General features: G+C 42.9%; 1 protein-coding gene and 1 long non-coding RNA gene across 2 annotated transcripts in view; one reads left to right on the top strand and one right to left on the bottom strand.

Moving 5' to 3' along the window:
- The first annotated feature begins 79 nt into the window (after positions 1 to 79).
- LOC116524831 lies at positions 80 to 25,061 on the top strand. The gene is made up of 4 exons (XR_004257500.1): positions 80 to 164; positions 14,763 to 14,767; positions 16,075 to 16,083; positions 25,051 to 25,061. It is a non-coding gene; the product is annotated as an uncharacterized LOC116524831 (long non-coding RNA).
- Positions 316 to 25,253, bottom strand: part of PALM2AKAP2 (PALM2 and AKAP2 fusion) — a 506,606-nt gene continuing 481,668 nt past the window's right edge. Inside the window, 3 exon segments of the mRNA XM_032240316.1 lie at positions 316 to 4,421; positions 11,312 to 11,350; positions 17,233 to 17,411. Coding sequence (XP_032096207.1) covers positions 4,323 to 4,421; positions 11,312 to 11,350; positions 17,233 to 17,411 — 317 coding nt within the window. The 3' untranslated portion in view covers positions 316 to 4,322.

Here is a 25,253-nt window from a genome sequence, read left to right as displayed (position 1 = left end):
GAACCAAAAGCCCCAGGCAAGGCTGGAGTTTACGGTTCATCCTGTGTTTGTCCAGCTGTTGCTGTGGCTCCGAAGTCTATGTGCTCAAGAGGTACCTGCAGCTTCTGGCATCTAGTCAGGGTGGCTGGGGACAGCACTGAAAAGGGGGCTGTGGGAACAGCCTGGTGCCGCAGGGCCTCCTCAGCTCAGATTGCTTCCTTCGTTCCAAACGTGAGGAAGCAGAAGCTGTCACAGTGGCAGCCAAGGAGGCTCGCGTGCCACTGTTTGGCCAGGTCTTCCACCCTCCCCCACGGTCAGACAAGCAGCCATTATTTTTAAAAACTCAACACACATTGGGTTTTAATGAGAAAATAACTGTATACTTGCATTGAATGCCTCACAGTCACTATAAAACCAAAGCAGGATAATAACATTTAAGTGGTTAACATACACAGGAAAGCCAGATACAGAGTATAATTTCCAAACACAGTATTGCTGCTTTTTCCCCCTCCTCCCCCAAGAAAAGAAAACAAAGAAAAAAATCATTTGGGTAAAGAGCAACACAAAATCAAAATTGGCAGCTCACTGAATGCTAAAAATTCAGGAAATTGGTTCTTTAACTAAAATGGAATATATTCACCATCTCTAACAGGCTACTTTTTTTCAATACATAGTTTAATTAAATCCATTCTTTAGTTGGGGATAAAAAGGTTTAATTGTCTTCAGAGACAAGAATCAACACTGTTTTAGTGTTCCTTGTTACGCACTACATATGTATGTGTGAGAGTGTGTGTGTGTGTGTGTGTGTGTATGTGGACACTGATCTATATACGGCTTATATGTCATTGTCTAGGGTGAGCAGCATGCATGGGTATGAAGAGGCAAGTAAATTGCATTGCGTCATCCAAGTAAAACACAACCCGGCCTCCTGCCACTGACAGACCCTGTTTCCATAATTTCTGGATGAGAAAGCCAAGGCATGTCAGTAGTTAATCAGCTCTGGAGGAAAAAGAACACCTATACACACAGCAGAATGCAATACTTCCAGAAAGGCTTTTCACATCTACAGAATCTAAACATTTTGTAAGAGGTAAGGTTAACAAGCTTGCGTGCTATTTAGGGGTGGGGCCGAGCATCAGAGGCAAAGTTTTTCATAAGCCTCCTTCTCTCGATGGATTAAACAGGAATGACTTTCCTCCAGGGGACGGTCCCATCTTCAGAAAGTTAAAAGGGTTCATTTGGAATCCCAGAGCCTAGCACAGTGGTATGTACAAAGCGGTGGCCCAAGGTTTCTTGAATGAATAAAAAACTCAAGAGCACAGAGAAAATCTGGCTCTCCCAAGTAAACTATAAATTTACATTTTAATGGGATTATAATAGGATCTTCAGTGAGTAGAGCACGAAAATAGACAGCAGTAATCCGGAAGGCAGCATAGGAGAACTAGCAAAAGTTAAGAGATGTGGGGCCACAGTGAAAACAGCTTTGTGACTGTGGGAGAGTCCCAGAAACAGTGTTTCTTTCCTTATCCACACACACAGCATGGCCCCAGACCCCCAGCTCTGTAACTCTGATATTCCTTAAGGAATAAGTGTTCTGGTTCAATCAACTGTGGTCAAAGACCACTTCATTGCCTCTGAAGCGATTCTGTGAATAGTGTGGCCTCTTAAGCTTTTCCCTTAGCTGTACGTTCTCTTGTCAAATGTAGGTTTCATGTAGCACACGGTTTCCTTCAAAACAGACCAAAAAACTTTAAGGTAAGTCATAAGGATGGTTTCCTCTTATGAAAAATGGGGGAGTTATTATCAAGTCTATGGTCTCTAAAAGATCCATGAGTCAGTCTAAGAAAACATGCAGCAAATTTTTTGTGCAACCCATTGAACTATCCTGCTCTCCAGCCATCCTAACTGCCACCGTGCCTGGCGCCTGCAAGGCTGCTGCCTCTGTTCTTATCCCTGTGTCTGCCTTGGGAACACCTCCTCGTCACCGAGTCCTCAGCCCAGGCATCGGGGACCTCTAGCTGGAAATTCTCAGGCAAAGACAATCCTCCTTCCTGGGTCCTCCCATTCCACATCTGGACTTCTAATCTAACACGGATCTCATTTTCCTGAGAATGTTAGTCTCCATGGCAGCCTCTCTCACTATAAAATGAATTTCCTGCAACAGGGATCTTATTTATTTTGTGTCCCCAGTGGCTAGCACATTTTGTTGAGAATTCATTCAGAATATTCAGGAGAATGAACCATATAAAGATGGTGCCAACTGCCCATGTCTGTTTTGGCTGCCATCTGTAGAATGTGGCTTCAAGTTACAGGTTCCCTTGACAGTTTTAAAGGATCCTCGTTAGTAGATGGTTCCTTTTTTTACTTTGTGCCTACTTCTCATCTGTGAATAAACTTCGCCCCCAAAGTCAACACTAGACTAATAAAAGAAACACAGGAAATGTGCATTAACATCTACATACAAATTTTGTGGAATTGCTATTTGTTAGAACAACATACTAGAGCTTATGACATAACAATATAAAAACAAAAATGATTTTTAGTGAGGTCTTACTTAATTATTGCTTTTTTAAAAACCACAGTTTTAAAACAAAGGAAAAAAAAAAAGGAGGGTGGGTTATTTTTTTTCTCTCTCTCTCTCTCATTGCCAGAATTGAACATTTTCTCATCCAGAAATTTAGGGCACCAAATTATTGAATACCCTTATCATATTGCTTTAAATGACAGAAAGATTAAAGCTGGCATCCTCTATAGTATACTAAGCATGAATACAAAGCATGAGAATAAATAGGAGACTTTCCTATGTGTCCAATTACAAAACTGCTCAAAACTCTGCAACTGTGACTCATGCAAATACCTTGTTAGGTCAATTTAATATTACAAATACTGCATCAGCTCGGTGCCTTTATATCCCTTTTCATAAAAAAGAAATTCTCACTCACTCCTGAAGCCAGCAAACAGCTTTGGAGGAATTACCTGTACACCCAAGTGCCATGGTCATGCTGGAATTTTAATCCACACACACATACACCATTACTCGTGAACATACACATTTTACACACACACACAGTGGTGTACACACACACACATCCCGTCTTTAGGATTTGTAGCTGATTCCAAGCCTTCACTTAAATTTCTATTCTATATTTTTCTTTGTATAACCCTGAAAAACACTGGTTGCTCGGCAAAAATGGTATCTCTTATCTCCTTATTTTGTTCCCATTCTTTCTTCCTCCCTCCCTTTTCCTCTCTCTACCTTCATTACTTTTCCTTCGTGTTTCCCTTCTGATTGACCCCAAAAGAATCCAGCATTCTTCTTCCTATCTCTAAGGCCCAGTTTATAATACAAAATAGTTAGAAACACCTTTTTATTTCTTGTCATCCACCTCTCCAAGGCAGAGTTTGCCTTTTTTTTTTTTTCAATTATTGCCACTCTAAAAATACCCCTACCATCTTGAACCAAGTTGTTCAATGTAGACAGGTTCTATACATGTATATATTCCCCCATCCCATCATAAAAATAGTTGTTGCCCACTAAATATAGTTTTCCTATGAAGAAACCTAACTGTGAACATGTGTTCTCATCAACTGCAGATCAGCGAAGAGAATAAGCAGACATGATCCTAAAGCTAATATCATCCATTTGGTTTGGTTTTCTCTTCCCCTTTCTCAGCCTCCTAATGTAGCAGAGATTGTGTTTGCAACATGAAGAAACATTGTCTTAAAATGTGAATTGTACGAACTGTGATCATGAATTGTTCTCAATTAAAAATAATTAAATGTAAGAGAAGTGGAATCATAACTGCCTCTTCTGGGCAAATATGGAGAGAAACACCATTCATTTTATGGCTGCTGGAGAAAATGGAGTTAATGCAACACCCTCTGACGCTGTGAGCGACAGGTGGGAAACTGGTGTAGGGAAATATCCTGTGCCATGTAGGTTACACCAGCCTGGGCCCTACTGCTCTCTAAGTGATCCTATCACCACTGTCCTTCATCACCCAGAGAGGCTGGTCTCAGTTCTGCCTGTAGCAGCTACGTGGATTTGCTTGTAACATCATTTGTCCTTTTGGATCAATTGTGGATTGGCCCAAAACCAGACACTGGGACTAAGTCACCAAAAAAAATCCTTTCTCTTTTGACTCCTGGGTGTCCAGAGTCTGATGGGTGAACTTCCTTTTCATCTTATTTTTCATCATTGTGTATTGCAGTTTCTGGTCTACATAAGGATTGCTGAGTTTGTTTGCACTTTAATAAATAGTCCATTAAAATGCTTTCAGTTGTTGATTTCTTGGTTTCTTGGTCTCCCAAGCACCAAAGACGCTTCCTGGGTTAAAGGAAGTTTACTCGTTGTCTTCTTCCTCCTGGTTGGCATAGATCCCTGCTTCCCAGCGCAACGCCAGTGCGCTCTTTCTTCGATTAACCCGTGTGGCCTCAAGGACCTGTAAGGAGAGGGGAAAAAATTATGCAGAGTTCATGGATGTTAATTATGAACACAAACCAATTTCTCTGTTTCTTTCTTCCTTTCTCTTTATCAGCTTGAGAGGAGAAAGTGATAAAGTGTCTAGTACTGCGGCGAGATAGGAAAGATGCTGGGAAAAGGGAATGGGAGGTTCTGGTTATGCATTCATCTCACAGCCAAAATTCATCTGCTCCTTGATCCCTGGTTTTCACTACAGAGAGATTTAATTTTCATGAAATGTTCTGCAAGTTTCTTTGAACTAGACGTGACTCTGTATCAAGTTTTCAGACAAAGAAGATCCCTGCACACAATAGATCAGTGCTGTCCAATTGAACTTTATGCAATGTTGAAAATGTATCTCTGCTATCCAATATGGTAGCCACCAGCCACATGTGGCTATTGAGCACTTGAAATAGGATTAGTATGGCTGAGAAGCTAAATATTTATTTCATTTTAATAAATTTTAATTTGAATAGCTCCACGTGACTAGTGATTACCATATTGGACAGCACATTGTAGATGGTCTTAGTCTCTTCATAAACAAGCAAATCAGAAAGTAATTCCAAAAAATGGGACCAGTGTGGATTCAGTCCATCAAGCTTTGCAGACCTACCTAAGCTATAATGATATTTATAGTACAAAAACCCACTTCGGCAAAATTAAATGAAAAAAGCCATTAAATGGGGGAAAAAAAGGGTTCTTGGACCAATAAAAGCAATCTCAGCATGCTGATGCAACTTCAGGCCTCCTACACTAATCAATGAAATGAAAGGTGACAACATTAAGGACAAGTAGGCCCACCACCACTGAGGGAGAGCCTCCCTTCCTCCTGTTCACTAGAGCAGTCTATGGACTCCTGAGAGGAGACTTCAGCCTATCTGCTCCAGTTTCAGTTTAATCAAGAAGAGATTCCAGATGAATGGCATTTAGGTTGCCAACATATGAAAATGGTTCTATTTCATGACATTGCAGCAAATGCAAGCCCAGGCATGCTCACCAATTGCCCTGGCATTTGCTTAGGACATATAGTTTCTGATTTAAAAGAAAAGTTCAGTAGAGCCAACATTGGTTGATTACCCAAACTGCAATGAAGGCATTGCTTATTCTAAATGTAATCAGTTAGGCAAGGGACAGTGATATTGGTGATATGGATTGACTGTGTCCCCACCAAAATCTCATCTTGAATTGTAGCTCCCATAATCCCCTCAGGTAGTAGGAGGGACTCCATGGGAGGTAATTGAATATGGGGGCGAGTTTTCCCATGCTGTTCTCGTGATAGTCAATAAGTCTCACCAGTCCTGATGGTTTTACAAAGTACAGTTCCCCTGTACACACTGTCCTGCCTGCTGCCATGTAAGACGTGGTTTTGATTTTCCTTTGTCTTCCGCCATGATTGTGAGGCCTCCCCAGCCATGTGGAACTGTGAGTCCATTAAACCTCTTTTTCTTTCTAAATTACCCAGTCTAGTTTACCTCTTCATAAGCAGTATGAAAATGGACTAATATAGTTGGCAACTCCAGAGAAGCAAGGAGGTACAGTTACAGGCAGAGGTGGGAGCCCAGACATAAGCAGATTCTGGGTAGTTGGGAGATCTGAGAGTCCATCTCAATTCGCTTCTCTGCACTTTTGCCAAATGAATGGACCACCTAGAGCTTCAACGTGCTTTCCTCTGGGAAGCCTCCCCTATTCCTCCTCAGGCATGTTTGCTGAATGAATGATGCATTGTTAAGCACCTAAGCCATGTCATAATGTGTTTTGTACATGGTCACTCACTCAATATCCACAGATATCTAAGAATAACAAATGAGTAGGAGGAAAGCATGCTTCCAAATCTGCTATAGTTAAATAGATAAATTGTCTAATAGCCTAATGTGTTGTAGCATGGAACTGAAAAACAGCACTGGATTGCACGTGGAAGTCCTGGGCTCTATTTCCAGTTTTGTCCTTTGTTGTTGATCTTTTTTTAATTTTTTTCTTTTTTTTTTTTTGAGATGGAGACTTGCTCTGTTGCCCAGGCTGGAGTGCAATGGCATGATCTCCACTCATGGCAACCTCCGCCTCCTGGGTTCAAGTGATTCTCCTGCCTCAGCCTCCCTACTACCTGGGTTTACACACGTGCGCCACCACGCCTGGCTAATTTTTGTATTTTTAGTAGAGACAGGCTTTCACCATGTTGGCCAGGCTAGTCTCGAACTCCTGATCTCATGATCCGCTCGCCCTGACCTCCCAAAATGCTGGGATTACAGGTGTGAGTCACCACGCCCAGCCTGTTGTTCATCTTTTATCTCACATTTCTTTATCTATGAAATGGATAACATACTTACCCCACTTCGCAGGTTTTCTCAGAGGCACTGTGGACTCTGAAGTCCAGGCAGGTCTACTTTAAATCCTCGTGACCTTGGAAAAGTCACTTACTCCTGTGCCTTAGTATCCCCATGTAAACTGGGGATCATAAAATCTACAGTATAAAGTTGGACAGGGAAATAAATGAGGCAATGTATGAAAAATATTTAGTATAGTTCCCAGTGCACAGTAAGCTCTAAAGCAGAGCCTGCTATGATGGAATAGTTATTTCTATCATCATGTGAAAGGGATTTATAAATTATGAAGTGGTATATAAATACATAAGTTATTTTATAAAGAACTCTACACTATATAAAAGGATCATCTCTTTGCCTTTCGGATTGCAGATACAAACAGAAAGGTTTACATAAAAGCTACAAGTAAATCTAAAGTTCTAAAAATTACGGTCCCCATCCTCTTGGAATGTTCATTTTCTTGTTATTTAAACCGATTTTAATTCTCAAACAACTTGAGCAAATTAAGTTTGCTCTGCTCTTCAGGAACTCTTGTTATAAGCCATCTATCGATCCAAGTTACACATATTTATTAGTTTTTTACCAAGTATAAGGCACAGTGCTTCGTGTTGAGGATAGAATAGTCCCTTCCCACATGGAGCTTAGTAATGAAAAGTGTAATGGGCAGAAAAATAATATTCATAATTATGGAAGCATTTAGCTTAGCTTGGGTTTGGACAACTGCTTGTCAAGAGCCCAAATAATTCACTTATACCAACAATGAGCTCTCTTCATTCCCCTAGTTTGTATGCCCACTTACCATGGTCATACAATCACTTACCATGGCCATACAATAAATTTCCAGTGAAATCTAAAGCCTCTAGTAATGGCACAGACAAGAAAATAAACATCATTACTGAAATACCCGGCAACCTTGATATAAAGCTGCCTTTGGGTTCATAAGGCTTATGACCCAGGGCTGTCTGGGAGTAAAGCTGCCCTACAACTGGTCTTCAGAAGATTCAAAATCCAAGCCCTTGGGGAAGGCATGTGAATGAGTATCTGTTCTGTAATTAATTCAGGCACGCGTGTGCACGTGTGTGTGTGTGTGTGTGTGTGTGTGTGTGAGAAAGAGAGTGTGTGTGAATCTCTAGCAATTTAGAGCTCTTATTACTTGTTTATTACTGCATATTAACTTTACTTTCTAAAGTTCATCCCTTTTATTTCTGGGCAAAAAAGCACATCTCTCTGGGGCTCTAATAATCGTCATACTCACGTCCTAAGTAGTATGCTACTGTTTGAACCCTCTCACTACTAGTCTATGAAATCCATGCTGTTACTACTCCCTTTTTTTTTTTTTGAGACGGAGTTTCGCTCTTGTTACCCAGGCTGAAGTGCAATGGCGCGATCTCGGCTCACCGCAACCTCCGCCTCCTGGGTTCAGGCAATTCTCCTGCCTCAGCCTCCTGAGTAGCTGGGATTACAGGCACACGCCACCATGCCCAGCTAATTTTTTTGTATTTTTAGTAGAGACAGGGTTTCACCATGTTGACCAGGATGGTCTCGATCTCTTGACCTCGTGATCCACGTGCCTCGGCCTCCCAAAGTGCTGGGATTATAGGCATGAGCCACCGTGCCTGGCCACCCATTTTTTATATGAAGAACCTGAAGCATAGGGAGGTTAAGTAAGTTGCCCAGATTTGAAGTTGCCCAAAACTAAGATTTGAACTCTGCACTCTGGGGGCAGAGTTGATGCTTGAGGCCACCAGACTATCTGTCTGCCCAGCGGCTGTAAGGAGTCCAGAGGAAGATGCATCAGAGAAGAGCTATCAACACTCCCCAAGGAAAAAAGATCTGATTTAAAGTTGTGTGACTGGGTGTGGTAACTCGGGCCTATAATCCCAGCACTTTGGAGGCTGAGGCAGGCAGATTGCTTGAGGCCAGAAGTTCGAGACCAGCCTGGTCAACATGGTGAAAACCTGTCTCTACTAAAAATACAAAAATTAGCCAGGCATGGTGGCGGGAACCTGTAGTCCCAGATACTTAGTAGGTTGAGGCACGAGAATCGCTTGAGCATGGGAGGCAGAGGCTGCAGTGAGCTGAGTTCACGCAACTGCACTTCAGCCTGGAAAACAGAGTGAGATTGTGTTTCAAAAAAAAAAAAAAAAAAAGTAAAATAAATAAAGTTTTCTTGTTTTCACAAATTCACATTCCGGTCTGGTGGAGAAGAAACAATTATCTTTCAACAACACTTTAATATGAATTTTTCTCTCTAATGCTTAGGGTGACTTAACTTTGGAGAGCAATCAGTATAGACAATTTTAATTTGGAGATATGAAACAAAAGACAGATATGTTAAATAATATCACCCTACTCATATTAATATTTATATTTCACACCCCTATCTGCTCTTAAATTGAAGACAGAGTGAGCCCAACTCTATCTTCCCGGGATATATTTGACCAGATTTTCATTGTCTTAAATTGACTCAAAGGGAGACGGGCTTAGTGCTAATTCTCAAACTGCCATCCTGCAAATGAGAATCACAATTAGACTTAAAGAAGGTACAGAATGACATTCTCAATATTCATTTCATATCTTATGAAAGGAAATTCTCAATATTCATCTGATATCTTATGAAAGGAAATTACTGATAATCAGCAGGTCAGCTCTATATTTAAATATAATTCTTAGGTTAAATAGAGTGACCAAAAAACTTATTATGCTACAGGTTAATACAATCGGTTTTAAAACTAATTTACAATATCTAGTAAATGTTAGGATGTTTCAGCCTAATAGTCAGTGCTTCTCCTCCTAGATATAGAGAGAAGTTCTTCCACAGGTACATAAAGAGACATGTATCATAACATTCAGAAAAGCATTATTTCTAACAGTTAAAAAAACAAACAAACTGGAAATAGTCCACATTTCCATCAATAGAAGATTGAATAAATAGTGATATATTCATTCAATGGAATACTATACAGCAGTTATAAAAAATGAACCAGAGCCACACTGATCAACAAGGACACATCTAAAAACAATGCAGACAGGACAAAGTCAGGAGCAGCAGATACTGCAACATGACTTACCATTTATACAACGTCTTTAAACATGCAAAAAATCAGGTGTTGTTTATGTATATATACATTTGTATAAATATAAAACCATGCATGGAAATGATGAACAACAAGCTCAAAAATAGTTACTTCTAGGGATTAGAGGGGAGGAGGGAACTGGGAGAAGTAACAGGAGGGCTTAAATTGTATTTGCAATATTAATTTCTTTTAAAAATATTAAATATCATGAAATGATAAGAATGGACAAAGCTGGGTAGGTGGGTTTTATTATTTTATTATCTTATATTATTTTGAATGCCCGTTCCATGACATCAGGAACCTTGTTTTGTTGACTGCTGTATTCTTGGAACCTAGAACAATGCCTGACACATAGTAGAGCCTCAAAAATTGTTAAATGAATAAATGAATGATTCTCTCTACAATTCTATATATTTGAAATAATCTTTTTAAAATAAAAATAAAATATAGAAATAAACATGAAAAATATTGTGCTTTCTCAGCAAAAACAAGAATGGACAAAATAGAAAAAAAAATTTAAAGAGAAAAATATTACGCCTTCTCACAGCACACATATTTGTGAAATCTGTGTGAAAGGAAAGAACACTTTTGGGGACCAGGAGCAGTGGCTCACACCTGTAACCTCAATGCTCTGGGAGGCTGAGGCAGGTGGATCACTTGAGGCCAGGAGTTTGAGACCAGCCTGGGCAACATAGCGAGACCCTGTCTCTAAAAAAAAATTTTTTTTTAATTAGCTGGGCATGGTGGCACACACCTGTGGTTCCAGCTCTTTGGAAGCTGAGGTGGGAGGATTGCTTGAGCCCAGAAGGTCGAGCCTACAGTGAGACGTGGTTGTACCATTGCACCACTCCACCCTCGACGACAGAGTAAGACCTTGTCTCTTAAACAAGGAGGCTTTTGGAGAAATTAAAGCTTCGAGTTCCTAAGATAAAAATACATGTTTAAAGATTGGAAGGAGGGAGGCCTGGGATGGTTCACATTGGATAAATCTATAGATTAGGATGGTTCATCTTAAATCTATAGAATGGAAATTTCTAGCTTTATGTTAAGGTCAACAAAGAATGAGTGAAAATCAATAGCTCAATCTGCATGAGCTGCACTCTTTTCCAACCTGACCAAGTATACTTGCTATTAACATCTTAAGAAACTCTAAAATCCAAAATAGCCCATCACTTGTATCCTGTGGTCCAAATGCCTTCAAGATCCGTGAGCAGGCAAGGTCTTCCCCAGTACCTTCCCGCTCGCCCCCGCAACACGCACAGCACAGCACAGCACACCATTGTGTATCACTGTTGCATGGACTCCAACATTTTGAGGCAGTCCCATCATTCAGAAAAGGCACACAAAAAAATACATATGGAGACAAGCCATGTTTCTTGCCATTTTCATTTAACTCATCAGGAAATGGCAAACCACAACAGCATGCACCTAGATCATGCATTCAGTAAGACCAAGACAAACAAATTGAAAAGTACCTCGGAAGTCACCTTGCAAGACAGTAACTTAGAGGTGTACTGGCAGAGAGGGAAAAGACCAGGGTTAGTACATGGCAGTGACACACTTACAGAACACCCCCTAGCTGGGAACAGGCACCACACCAGGAGTGGATGGGAAGGGAAGTAATACCAGGAGACCATTCCACACCCATGCCAAGACTTGCTCCATCTGATATTAGTTTATTTACAAGTCTGTCCTTTGCGGCAACTAAATACCCTATTATTCACTAATAAAAATATCAGATAAGCCATACTTTGTTAATTCAAACTGTTGCTTTCATTTTCTGCACTTTGAATTAACAAGATTCCTTCTCTTCTGTACACAACCAGCTGCCCACCGTCAAGGTCCTTGGGGGCCATTTTGGATTTGCTAGAATCTGTAGCCAAATAGCCTTTTCTCTTTCCATGGGCTTCTCTGAACCCCAGAGCCATCTTGTAACCAGTTGTTCCATTAAAAGAAGATCCTAATCACAGGAGTTGGGCTGTGGAGGCAGATTCTCTGAAACTGACCTAAGGGTAGCCCTGCCTAGGCAGACAGACCATACTGCCTCTATCAGAGCCTTGGGGGCCTGGATGAGGTGCTGAGAGTGGGATCATCTTTTGATAGCAATTTTGGATGACTATTTAGCATTAGTATGAGCACTTGGGAACTGAAATGATCCTTTAGTTCCTATAGGGGACCAAAAGTCTTCCACAAAATACAGAAGAAAGTGGCCTGACTATGGGAAATGAGACAGCAGGACCAATTTGGGGCAGCCCTCTCCAGAATTACGGTAATGAGCACACATTTACACTGCTTGGGGCATTTAAGGCAGTATTGGTTCGGGGCATTGATAGCCATCGACTAGGTAGTAGGATCACACATCTGTGATCACTGACTGCTTCTTATACGTAACACTCAGGAATTACAGTTCTGTCATGATTGGGATAATGGCGGGGAGCTAACAAATCAGGGGCTCTTCTCTCTCCTTTGCACCTTCCGTAGGATAGGAGTGAGAACGCAAAAGTGAGAGTTAGGGGAGCACAAAGCATCACTCAGCTTCCTGTAGAGTCTGGGTGAACGGGAGGCAGATGGGCTTCCTTTGCTCACTCAGCGGGAGCGTGGCCACAGCTCTCAATGCATGACCTGGTCTGGAAGGGTTACGTGTGCCAGGAACTCTCAGCTTTGATGTAGCCCAGGAGAACTGATGAGGTCTTCTTTTGTTCTAAGACAATACAGAGTGGTTGGATGACTTCTCAGTAATTAAGTCTTGGGATGAGAAAGAGAAGGAGAGCACATAGGAAAACCCCAGTGAGAGCAGATCCTGTGCTAGAAGTAAAGATGGGGCTGAATACCTGGGAGGCTATAATTTGGACTCTAGCAACATCCCTTCAACTGAGAAAGATAAAGCAAACCCTCCAGATATTTATGAGCATCACTGACTCAATGACCCATCATCTTCTCTTTTTTGAGGCTCAGGTCAGGTTGGGGAAACAATTGGCTAGAAAAATACTGTTTGCTTAAATACAGTCTTGTAATTCAAGATGGACTGATGAATAATAGTTTCCTAGAGGGATTCTTCATGCCTAAAGGAAAAACATCCAAATAGCCCATCATTTGTGCCCACTGATCCAAATGTCTTCCAGATCCATGAGTGGGCAACCCCACCTTGGAGGCAGTCCCTTTGCAAGGCATCAAGAAGCCCTTTAGGAAACTAGGATTCGCTAGTCCATTATGAATTGCATGACTGAGCAGAAATGGTATGAGACCCAGATGAGGGGACATTTCCACATAAGAGAACATTTCCAGATAAGAGAAACCCACAATATGAGTAGGATTGCTGCATCTGGTGTGTGGTGTCTGCACTGCACGAAAGCACCAGGCTAAAGGGATGAATGGTGCTGAAGCCCAGTCCCCTATTGTACCTCCAAAATATGTGGCTGGTGCAGGGCTGTATCTTCACAAAGGAACAAGGGTGGTTTTCTTCTAATTCACACAAAGGCCTTGCAAGGTTGGTAAACAGCCCTGGGTAAGTGGGTAGGGGTGGGGATAGTAATTCTCCTGCTCCCAGAATTAGCCAAGAGGTCCTTTAATAAGTGAGGCTGGAGATACTCATTGGTGACTGTGATATGCAGGACAAAGAAATCAGCCCAGGTGGGTGAGGACTGTAGCCACTAAAGGGAGTATTTTGCTCAGGTTCTGAGCTAGTAACAAATATGGCCGGTTGGGGATAACTTTTTTTTTTTTTTTTTTTGAGATGGAGTCTCACACTGTTGCCCAGGCTGGAGTGCAGTGGTACTATCACAATCTTGGCTCACTGCAATCTCCGCCTCCTGGGTTCAAGCAATTCTCCTGCCTCAGCCTCCCAAGTAGCTGGGACTACAGGTGTGTGACACCATGCCTGGCTAAGTTTTTTGTATTTTTAGTAGAGATGGGGTTTCACCACATTGGCCAGGATGGTCTCCATCTCCTGACCTCGTGATCTGCCCACCTTGGCCTCCCAAAGTGCTGGGATTACAGGCATGAGCCACTGCACCCGGCCAGGGATAACTTTTATAGCACTACACCCTGACTCCCATATGCCAGGGGCCTCCCTGCATATTACTTTTTATAAAGTGGAAAACTGGAGAGAGCAGGGCCCAGAGCCGAGTCTCTGTGGACAGGACTCCAGAGGCCACCACAGCTCTCATGGGGGTTCAGGGGACACTGAACCTGTTTTGATGGCAAAGATCAGTTTTTCTCACTCAGCAAAACTTCTGGCATAGCCACATTCTATCTTTCTCCTTCTCTGTCCTTCGCTCTCCTCAATATCATTGTGTCTAACTTATCACACTTTATATACATTCCAATTATTAGCCTGTCTTGTTTTTAACTCTGCCTTCTCCTTAGAAAGAATAGAAAATAAGAATTATTTTTGCTCAATTCGTAAAGAACTGTAACTTTCAATGGGCAAACACATGGTTGTGTTCTAATCATGTGACAGGCACTGATTCTCAGGTGTGGTTTATCATCTCCAAAAGGCCATGGCAAAATGCTGCTAAGTGTTCACTGGAAAAAATATCGGCAGATGGAGGTGCTGGGGGTGATGCTGCATAACATGGGGAGACGCTGGGCGTGTAAGTTAAGCCACTGAGGTGCTTAAAGGGTGGAGAGTCTAAGAAGCCATGTTTCTCCCTGAGAATAGTGTATGTAAGTGGAGGCCAGAGACCTGAATTACTTTATCTTTCAGAGAATTACTTTAAGCTTGTACGGATAGGTAAGCCAGTTACACAACTCAACCACCCAGCAATCCATCTCCTCTCTATTACCATCGTTCTGGTATAAGAGACAATTAAGGAAAAAAAAAATGAAAAAGGGGCCACAGATTGGCTAGGGAAAAAAAATGAATCTTTGTTCATCCCTACAGATAAACTTCAACATATTCACCAGCGATCGACATAGATACGGGAGAAAAGGTCCCCTCAATCGGAAGGGCTAGGAGAGGGCTCTCATTCGACGTCTGACTGAGGATCGCATCTTTGCTTTAGAGGCAATCTGAATTTATTGTTTTAGATTTGGGTCTCTTAAATGAGCATATAGCAGATTGGTAGATTTTGTCCTGCTCCTAAGAATTTTCAACAACAACAACAAACTTGGTTCTGTTGTAATAGCAATAACAGTGCAAAGATCCAAGATCCAGGGACATTAACAGCTTAATTAGTTAGGTCTCTTCCTTTTTCAAAATGTTTATTTACTCGGAAATATAGAGACAGGAGGCTGCCTGTCTAAGGGAGGGGCAATCAGCATATTAAAACTGACTCCAGGCAGCATCATTCACGCAAAGGACAAGCCCAACCTGGCTGGCATTCGTTAGGCGGCTGCCGGAGTGTCAGTGTGTGCAGGAAAGAGGCTTCCAGCCCTCTATCTTTATGAAACGAGTGAGAGCTGCCTCTACTCTTCTGTATGGAGTATTTTTCTCTATCGTCTGCACTCCGATACAAAAGACGTACACAAGTGACAAGTAGAGTGTGCTCAGCAAACACTCACATGGGTCACAGACTAAGTGGTTCTACTTGTGCTTCCCCATCCACACCAGAGTGTGGGGCATCCACTTGGCTAAATTCTACCAAAGCTGCTGACGTATACGGCAGAGTCACTGGGAGAAAAGCAACAAGACACCTAGGGCACAAAGCCTCAAAATGATCTAGCTTCCAGAACATTCCTAAGGTAAACTCTATCCTTTTAAGCGGGGCTTCAAAGAAGGACTGGTGAAAGTGACTGGGCAGCCAGGGAAAAATCCTACAGGCTCACGAAAGGAGCTGCTGCCTCCCCTACTGTGAAGTTTAGCAGTGGAAATGTCTGCAGCAGCTACCAAGGGCCAGGCCTCATCCCACTGTCTGACACAGGCAACAGCCCAGTAAAACAGCTGCAACCTGAGAGAGCAGCTGAGCCAGTGCTCCATGCAGTTCAGGTGTAAACACAGGGAAAGCCTGGCAGATGCCGAATGAGTAGCCAGGCTGCCATATATCTGTTTGCTTTCCTCCTTTCTTTACCACCATGTATTTTGAAAGTAACTCTCAATTTCTGGGCTTCACCTCCAGGAATCCTTTAACTTAGCCAGCTAGGATATAAAAGGCAACAAAGCAGCATGGAATTCTTACTGTGAACCCCATAGCATTCAAGTTTAAGGTGACCAGATGGTTTATCACCCAAACTGGGACACTTCTAAGAGGGAAATGCAGGCTGGGCACAATGGCTCATGCCTGTCATTTCAGCACCTGAGGAGGCTGGGGTGAAAGGATCCCTTGAGCTCAGGAGTTGAAGAACAGCCTGAGCAACATAACGAGACATCCTCTCTACAAAAAAGTTTAAAAATACGCTGGGCGGGTGACACATGCCTGTGGTCCCGGCTATTCAGGAGACTGAGTTGGGAGGATCGCTTGAACCCAGGGGGTCAAGGCTGCAATAAGCCATGATTGTAGAGACAGGGTCTGTCTCTGTCACAACCTGGGTGACAGAGACAGACCCTGTCTCAACAACAACAACACAAGAATGAATGGGGATATTAATCATCACAACATTGCAACAGGCATAAGCCAGGACTGCCTCAGGTAAACCCGGCAGGATCCTCAGCCAACCCAAATGATTTGTGACTTAAGTACAGTCAGCGGAGGAGGTGATGACCTCAATATGTGCTAAGAGGCTGGTACCAGAAGACCTACAGGAGGTCGGCATAAACCTGAGGCTGATTTCCAGACTCCTGGGACTGTGTAGAGCAACAGCTCCTATGTCTCTAACTGTAGGAAGAAACCACAGAGCAGATGACTTCCTTCATAGTTAATTTGAACGTTATGTGCAAAGGTACTAGGGCTTGGGGGTAGCAGAGTAGCCACGTGGTTTTCAACTGTCATTTTAACTGGCTCTTTGCTGTCAAGCTATGCAAGTGGGCTTGTTAACAGCTCCAAACACACTCAGTCTTTTAAGCACTGTGTAACATTGTGACGGATTGCCCAGAGAGCTGGCTTTGAAGAAACAACATCTTCATCCTTCTCTAGAGAAATAAATTCCCTACTGGGCAATGGTAGAAATCAGCTTCCAGGTGCTTAGAGATCATTTCAGGGCACTTGCATCCTTCACCCTGCGTGGCCCTTGCATGCGGTCTCTGCACAGCAAACATCGCATGCACTAGCTCTGCTGATAGACTTCAGCTATACTTGGCAGCAAAGGACCAGCTCCCTGCATGATCAACAATTTTTTTTTGAAACAGGCAAAAACCCAAACCCAATTCCAGGCATGTGAAACCACATGTCAGGAAACTGATATTGGAACCCTAATGCTGACCAGACAACCACATACACATTTTGTGCCTGAACTGGAATGCCACACGCCATACCGACTGCCGCGCTCAGAGGAGTGAAAGAGGAAAGGAGGAAAAACTTACACTACTATCATCCATTCTCTCGCGCCTTTTAGATTTGTGTGTCTCATAGTCTTCCATGAGGGTCTGCATCAGATTCTTGGGCCGCTGGATTCCGGCAGCCTCTTCGGGGGTTAAGTCAGGCTGCAAGCTGGGGCCTTCAGTGGTGGGGGATGGAGGAGGTTTGACTTTCTCTATTTTCCCTGAAACAACACGAAGAGAAGACCCTTTCTAAGCTTGTCTGCGCATGACTGCTTTTAGAAAGAGGAGAAAACTGGCAAATAAAAGACCAACAACCTCTGACACAGATAGTGGTACCAGAATGATGGTTAAGTGTAGGCCATTTTATTATATTACAGAATCAAAGCACTTACAGTTAAAGCACAAACCCATCCAAAGATCTCAAGGACACTGAGTTCTAAAAAGTCAATTAGATCAAACAGGCCCGGCACACATACTGCAAATATATGTTGGACAGACAGACAGTGGCTCCAGTTGTTTTGAGACATGTATTCTATCATAGATCATAGAATTAGACTGTCAGAGGTGATGGCGCCTTAGAGACTCAGAGACCCACTTCTTTACAGATGAAGGAGCTTGAGACTCTGCCAAGGGAAGGCTGTGCTGAGGTCAGAGGGAGCCAGTGATGGTACCCAGGCCTGCTTTCCTCACCAGGGTCTATCCTCTAAATCACAGGTAGCCAATTGTCTGCTGACCTGCCCGGCTTTTTGTGCAGAGAGACCAGTGTTATAAAACTTTTAAATAAGGACGAGGCTCGTTCTTCTCAGGGCACCCTGGTCTTACACTGGCCAGCTTCATTCATTTACCTCACCCACTGGGGTCCTGAAACATTTGTGTTTAAGGCCTCCCAGACCTTAAGAAGTATACACCAACAAAGGCAGTGGAAAAGGTGCACACCAGCCTTGGGAATGGGGAGATTTTAGCTCTCTTGATGTCCTCCAAGAATCCTCAGGAGGACATCTCTCCACAAGGGTGGAGAGATGAGGTCAGTGGTTAATTCAACAGTGGTGTGGTGACTCCATGCACTCTCACAAAGACCATTTGCAACCCACCCTCCAGAGAAATGCCTGGCCCTGGCTTCTGGCCCTTCAAGGCGTGGGTTTATTGCCACAGAGCCCCAAAAGCACTTCAGAGAAGTATCTTCAAGTACAACAATTACGATTTCTCCAATTATGCCTTTTGTGGTTGACGCGGCTAGAATCTGTGAACAAAGGATGTGGAGGAAACACACAAGATAAATGGGACTTGTATGGCCCCATTTGGGAGGTGAAAGGCCCAGCTGACCTCTTCCAGTTCCAAGCTGAAGGGGACCCACCTTTCTCCATCTGACATCCCAGACTTCTAACTTGACACCTGCCTGATGTAGCAGGAATCACAAGTGAGGCCTGGTGTCGGTGTTTCCATGTGGGCTGCTTTAGCCCTTTGTTGGGTATAATCTCCTTCTGATGAGCACTAGAAAGGCCTGGAGTCTGGGAAACCCAGGTTTTTAGCTCCTGCTCTTCCAGTCCTGGGCTATGTAATTGACTACAGATCATCATTTCACACTCCCACTTCAATCGTGGGCTGATCACTTAAATTCTAGATTTAACCGCCATAGCTGTTAAACGGGAATTTTGGAAGACGTTGTCTTTGTGGTCTCTTCTCACTCAAACATTTTGCTATTTTATCAAATACGTTTGGCAGGATCCACCCTTACTGATTTTTTTTAAGGCATTTAGCCATCACATTTGGGGATTAGGTGGAAAACAGTTTTTACTACGCAGAAAAGGCACTCCATTTCACAGCCACATTACGTTAATAACAGTGAAATTCATTGCTTTGATCTAAACTGCCCAGATAACTAGAAAGTCTTTTGATATTAACAGTACAATAATAAGTATTTCAAAATCCCTAGATTCCCTAGAAATGGTTTCTATTTTTTATTATGGAAATTAGGGAATGCTATAATTACGCCTATAAACATTATAAACGTCACCCAGAGTAAACATTTTTCAAGATTTTGGCATAATTGGCTCTTCCTTCCTTCCCTAGACTTGCCGAATTATTTTAAAGCAATACCAGACCTCAGGTCACTTTACTCCTGTACACTCAGTATGTATCTCCGAAAATTCCGATCGACTTTTTAATTGAAGGTTTAAGAAACAGTGTAGCACAGTGGTGAGCACTCAAGCTCTGGAGCCAGCCGGTTTGGATTTGAATCTATGACTTGGCAGTCAAATCACTTTGGGCAAGTTACTTACTCTTTCGCTATCTTAGTTTCCTCATCTGTAAAATGGGTTTGATGATACAGGTACCTACTGCATATAGTTATTATAAGGATAAAGTTAATATCTGTAAGGTTAATATTCAGAACAGAAAGCATCCAATGAAACCTAGCTACTATTTAATTGGAATCTCAAAGAATAATATGACTATCGGGTGAAATGAACAATTTCATGCATATTCTGCATAAAATTCTTGCATCTCTTCTAGTGCCAGAAATAGACACCAACTACCAGGTGATTTTTCATCATTTTCCAGTCGACCTCTCAAGTGTCCAGATCACCTCCCATCAGCCATTCTCCCAGCATTAAACATCTAGAAAGCACAGCCTATATTCATTGCTTCTAGCTTCTGCCTTTCACACACAGCACAGTGGAACTCCTGTTTATATTTCTGTGAAGGCCGTTTTCACACACTGACTTGAATCATATCTGGTTATTGAAGCTTTTGTCTGCTTAGTCAAGCTATAACATCATCTTGGGGACAGGAAGGTATGTTTCACCTGTCTATGAATCCCCTTAATTCACTTGAATGTAAATTCCATTAGAGTAGAGCCTTGCCTGTCTGATCATTGTCAGATCCCAGCAGTAGCTGTGGTACATGGCACGAGGGAGGAACTCATGTTTGCGGAGTAATCAGTAAGTCCATTATGAAATATACGTAACAACCACAAGTAAATGCTTGTGGACTGGGACAGAATCTCCCACAGAGAACCAGAAGAAAGGGCTTAAATGCCTTCACCAAAATACATGAATTAAAACATTTTAGGTCTGCAGAATTACAGACTCAGTGGCTTTGGAGTAACAAGTGGATTTGTATATCATTTCCTTTGTAGGCTTCATGTCATTTGAGCCTTGCAACAACCCTGAAATGTAGTTAGGGTGGATGTCATGACACCTGGATGTCATGACCACACAGGCTCAGACACCAACTCCAGCCCAAGTTACATGAGATAATAACAGTCACAGTCTGGAGCCCAAAACCCAGTGTTGATGATGGGTGAATTAAACGATGAGACGTATGCAGAAAGAATGCTGTAAAGAGGGTAAAGGATGACTATAGAGAAGTGGTCAGCCATTAAACATCAAAGACATTTCCTGCTTATTTATGATTTCATCCCTGGAGCACGTTTTTCCAGTTCTAGCCACTAGAGGTCAGAGGAGTAACAGGAAAGAAAGGCTGACTTAGGCGTTCTGGAGCAGGAGTTTCCAGGGATAAGGGGGCTGAGAATGGTTGCTTTGGATAACGGGGCCCATGTTCTGGTTCTCTCTATTTAGCTTCTCAGCAGAGACTGTCACGGGTCCCCAGAGAGAGAAGATACTATGCCTTATCCCCAGACTTCTGGCCATCATTCTGGTCAGTGTCGAAGGAAGCTAGCTCAGCCAGGCTTCTCTGCCAGGCCCTGTGACTTCTGATGATCCTCCCCCAGTATGACTCAAACCAGGCACCAGAATTCTGGGGGTCATCTAGGAATCACACAGGCTGCCAAAAGGCTGGAGAGCAACCTGTTCAACACCTGACAACTTCCTCAGAGGTCCAGAGTTTGCGGCCAGTGGTCCTCTCCATTAGGATGGTGACAGCACTTTGTATGCTCTTCCCCCAATAGTGGACACTGCAGATAGCACCACAGTTTGGGTCTTGGAGATCATTACATGCATGTGATGCAAACAGTCTGTGCCACAGGCCTGGGAGCTCAATCACTTCCTTTTTCATGACCCCATAAGGCCCCTTGAAGTCCCATGGCCCAGAGGACATACCCCATTAGACTCCGCAAGCTGCATGCATCTCACCCAGCACCTCCCCAGTCACCCCAGGTCCACTGTTGCTTACTCCCTCAAACTTTGCTCTGCCCTCAGTTTATTCACCTGATGAATGATTCAATAGCTTGTGATACCTGAAATTAGCCCCATTTTCAGTGAGTACATCCTGCCATCCAGTTCCTCACCTGCACTGAACACTCCATAGAACACTTTTTTTTTATTTAAAACTAAGTCCCGCTCTGTCGCCCAGGCTGGAATGCAGCGATCTTGGCTCACTGCAACCTCTGCCTCCAAGATTCAAGCAATTCTCCTGCCTCAGGCTTCTGAGTAGCTGGGATTACAGGCGCCCGCCACTACACCTGGCTAATTTTTGTATTTTTAGTAGAAACGGGGTTTCACTATGTTGGCCAGCCTGGTCTCAACCTCCTGACCTCAAGTGATCAGTCTGCCTCGCCCTCTCAAAGTGCTGGGATTACAGGCATGAGCCATCGTGCCCGGCCAGAACAGCCCTCTTGAATGACCTGTCACTATCCCTGGACAGCAACATGAACACACAGTGCCATGTAGACCTCAGGGCAGACCTGTATTGGCCCTGGCTGATGGCCAGTCCAGACATTTACAGAGCAGGGAACAGGTATAATTAATGTGACCTCTACAATGAACATAAGGAACCACTAGAACAAAGTTACACTGAAATTCTGAGTGGAGGATAGGAAACATGTGAGTTTATTTCATGAACATGATTATATTCAAACTATTCCATCGGAATGATTTTAGACAAGCTTTTGAAGGTGTTTGAGGGGAAGCGGCTTCACTTGGTTAGGTTGACTCCAAAGCTGTGTTTCTAACATTGCGTCCTGTTACCTTAGCTTTATAAGATAGTACTTGATGCTGCGAAGAAAAAAATCTTGGGTCAAATTAAGCTTGGGAAACACTTGGTTAAAGAAAGCAGGCAGAGACAGGGGGGATTTGGTTATCAGAGGAATTCTGGTTTCAGTGCTAATAAGATTGTGAAGCTCTAATTCAGGGATGGGGGTGTACCATTTCTCAAGTTTATCTAACCAGAAAATCTCACTTCACAGAATCTATTAAATACCTCAAGAAAAAGGCCAGGCACAGAGGCTCATGATGTAATCCCAGCACTTTAGGAGGCTGAAGTCAGAGGATCACTTGAGCTCAGGAGTTTCAGGCCAGTCTGGTTAACATAGTGAGGTCTTATCTCTAAAAAAAAAATTTTAAGTAAACGCAGAAGAAAAAAAAAACAGTTTAGGAAATACTGTTCTCTAATGTACAGTAGTTGTTAAGAAACTCTCAAGGAACTTTTTTGGCCCAAGTTCAGTTAATATTTAAGTATGGGCATAAAGCTCATGTACAAGAACGTTCACCACTGTTATTTTTTTTTAGCTACACCAAGATATCTTCCTACTGAATAACGGTTAAGTTAGCTACGGCTCATTCAGGAAATGAAGTATTACTTAGCCATTAGAAATCATGTTTCAGACTCTCAAACTTAGAAGAATGTTTAAGATCATGAGAAAATATTCAAAATATATTAAGAGAAAAAGCAAATTGCTGAAGTAGATATACTGCAGGAGTTCGAGAGTGCAGGTTGGAGAGCCAGACTGCCTGGGTTCAAATCCTCGCTCACCACTTAATTGTGTGAAAGAAAGCAAAAGTGCACAGCACATGGCGGAGACTCAATCAGCATAAGATGAATGCTGTATGTTGCCTCCTGTGGTGGGCAGAATAGTGGCCTCACCAACGGTGTCCAAGTCCTAATCACCAAAAGCTGTAACATGTTGCTTTACAGGTAAAAAGAACTTTGCAGGTGTGATTAGGTACTTAAGATGGGAAAGTTATCCTGAAACACCTAATTGGGTCTAATATAATCACAGGAGAGAAGTAGGAGGGCCAGAGAGAGAGAGAGTGAGAGGAGAGAGAGATCTGAAGATGCTGCACTGCTGGCCTTGAAGATGGAGGAAGGGGCCATGAGCCAAGGAATGTAGGCAGCATACAGAATGAAAGAGAGAAGAAAGTGAACTCTCCCCAGAGCCTCCATAAGGAACACTGCCCACTGACACCTTGATTTTAGCCCAGTCTTAGTTTGTTTGAGCTGCCATAACAAAATACCACAGACTGGGTGGTTTGAACAACACGCACTTATTTTCTCACAGTTCTAGAGTCTGGAACTCCAAGATCAAGGTGCCAGAATGGTCAGCTTTTGCTGAAGGCTCTCTCCCTGGATTGCAGACAGCTGCCATGGATTGAGGACAGCTGTGTCCTCACACAGTGGGTAGAGTAGCTGTTTGATGTCTCTTTTTACAAGGGCTCTAATCGTATCATGGGCTCCACTCTGTGACTTCATGTAAACCTAATTATGTCCTAAAGGGCCCGACCTCCAAATACCACAACACTGAGAGTTAAGACTTCAGCATATGAATTTGGGGGAGAGGGCACAATTCAGTCCACAGCAGATGAATTTTAGACTTCTGCCTTCTAAAGCTGTAAGATAATACATGTGTGTTTTAAAAAATCATTATTATTATTACTTTTAGAGACAAGGTCTCATTATGTTGCCCAGGCTAGTCTTGAACTCCTGAGTTCAAGCAATCCTCTAGCCTCAGCTTCCCAAAGTACTGGGATTATAGGCAGGAGCCACTGTGCCTGGATAAATCTGTATTTTTTAAACTACTATATTTGCGGTAATTTGTTACAGCAGCAATAGAAATGAATGCAAGTATAAACCCAATATTGCCTTCCATGCACCTACGGGCATGGAGAAAACCTAGGAAGGTGGCTATTCCTGGGAGGGTAGGATTATGAATCTCTTTTGATTATTTTTATATTTTTTCTACAATAATCACAAATTAATTTTAAAATATAAAAAAACCAGAAAACTGTTCTTGTCAATATTATTAGCCCATGCTGAGAAAAGTAGATAAACCTGCTTGCTTTAACCTTTATGGACAATGCAGATCCACAAGCCCTTCCGTCATCCCAGGCAGCGCAGACACAGAGGCGCTCAGAAGGAAAAGGCTGTTCATCTCTGTAATGGTGGTACTCATGAGGCTGTTGCAATGCAGACTATGGAGCAAGGAGGGCCAACGAATTTCACTCCAAATTAGCTAGTGGTGTCTCCCACCATGAGGGGGAAAGAAAACCAGGAAGCGTAAATTGGTGTTTCATGTTATTTATCATAAATAGTTATACTACTCTCTGGTCCAGAAAAAGCAAGCCATGCCTTGGCTGTGCTTCTGGATCTTCCAGGCATTACGGATTTCCCTTGGGCATCTGTGGCAGGCTGTGCTGACAGGGGGCAGAGAAAAGAATCTGCAATTCCTCCCACCCAAAGAGCCTGAGAGACAGAGCTGCATGTACTCAGAATACAGCTGTTGTCATCCCTGACAGCCCAAATCCTCCTCTGGAGGACTAGTTCTAACTTTTAAAAAGCCAAGATTGGGGATTCCACAAGTTCTGAAAATTATTTTGGTCAGATATTATGATTTGGGTGATTATTACACTCTCTATGCATGAAGTCTGAGGTCTTAAATCAAAGAGCCTTTGTTTCAACATTTCTCAAAAGAAAAGAAAAAGCCATCACCCACTCTTATTTAAAAACCAAACTGAACCAAACAAAAACACCCACCAGAGGACACGCCTCGACCAGAGCCTCCTTCAATGACCTCCTTTCTTCACGCAGCATCGGGACAAGGCTGCAAACATCTAAAGTGACTCACAAGTCACCAGCAAGAAATGAGCTCAGACTTGCATTTTCAATTTCGTTTCCTCTCAGGACAAGGGAACATCCTGCTTGTCTGCCCGGGTGCAGGGACTTGTGCGGTTCCAGCTGTGACCCGCACACCAAGAGCTGGTCCCTTCCACTTTCATCTCCTCCTTTGGAGGCCCCAGGGGTAGGAGAATGTGATGATATGAATCTTCAGATTATAAACCTACCTCCGAAATGAGAAATACCCCTGCTTGGCAAACAAGTCTGAGAAATTA

The sequence above is a fragment of the Sapajus apella genome, unplaced genomic scaffold, assembly GCF_009761245.1.
Source record: "Sapajus apella isolate SASKATOON/1434 unplaced genomic scaffold, GSC_monkey_1.0 scaffold46, whole genome shotgun sequence".
Taxonomy (NCBI): domain Eukaryota; kingdom Metazoa; phylum Chordata; class Mammalia; order Primates; family Cebidae; genus Sapajus; species Sapajus apella.
Note: the sequence above shows the minus strand (reverse complement) of the source record. Positions and strands in the feature narration are given on the sequence as shown.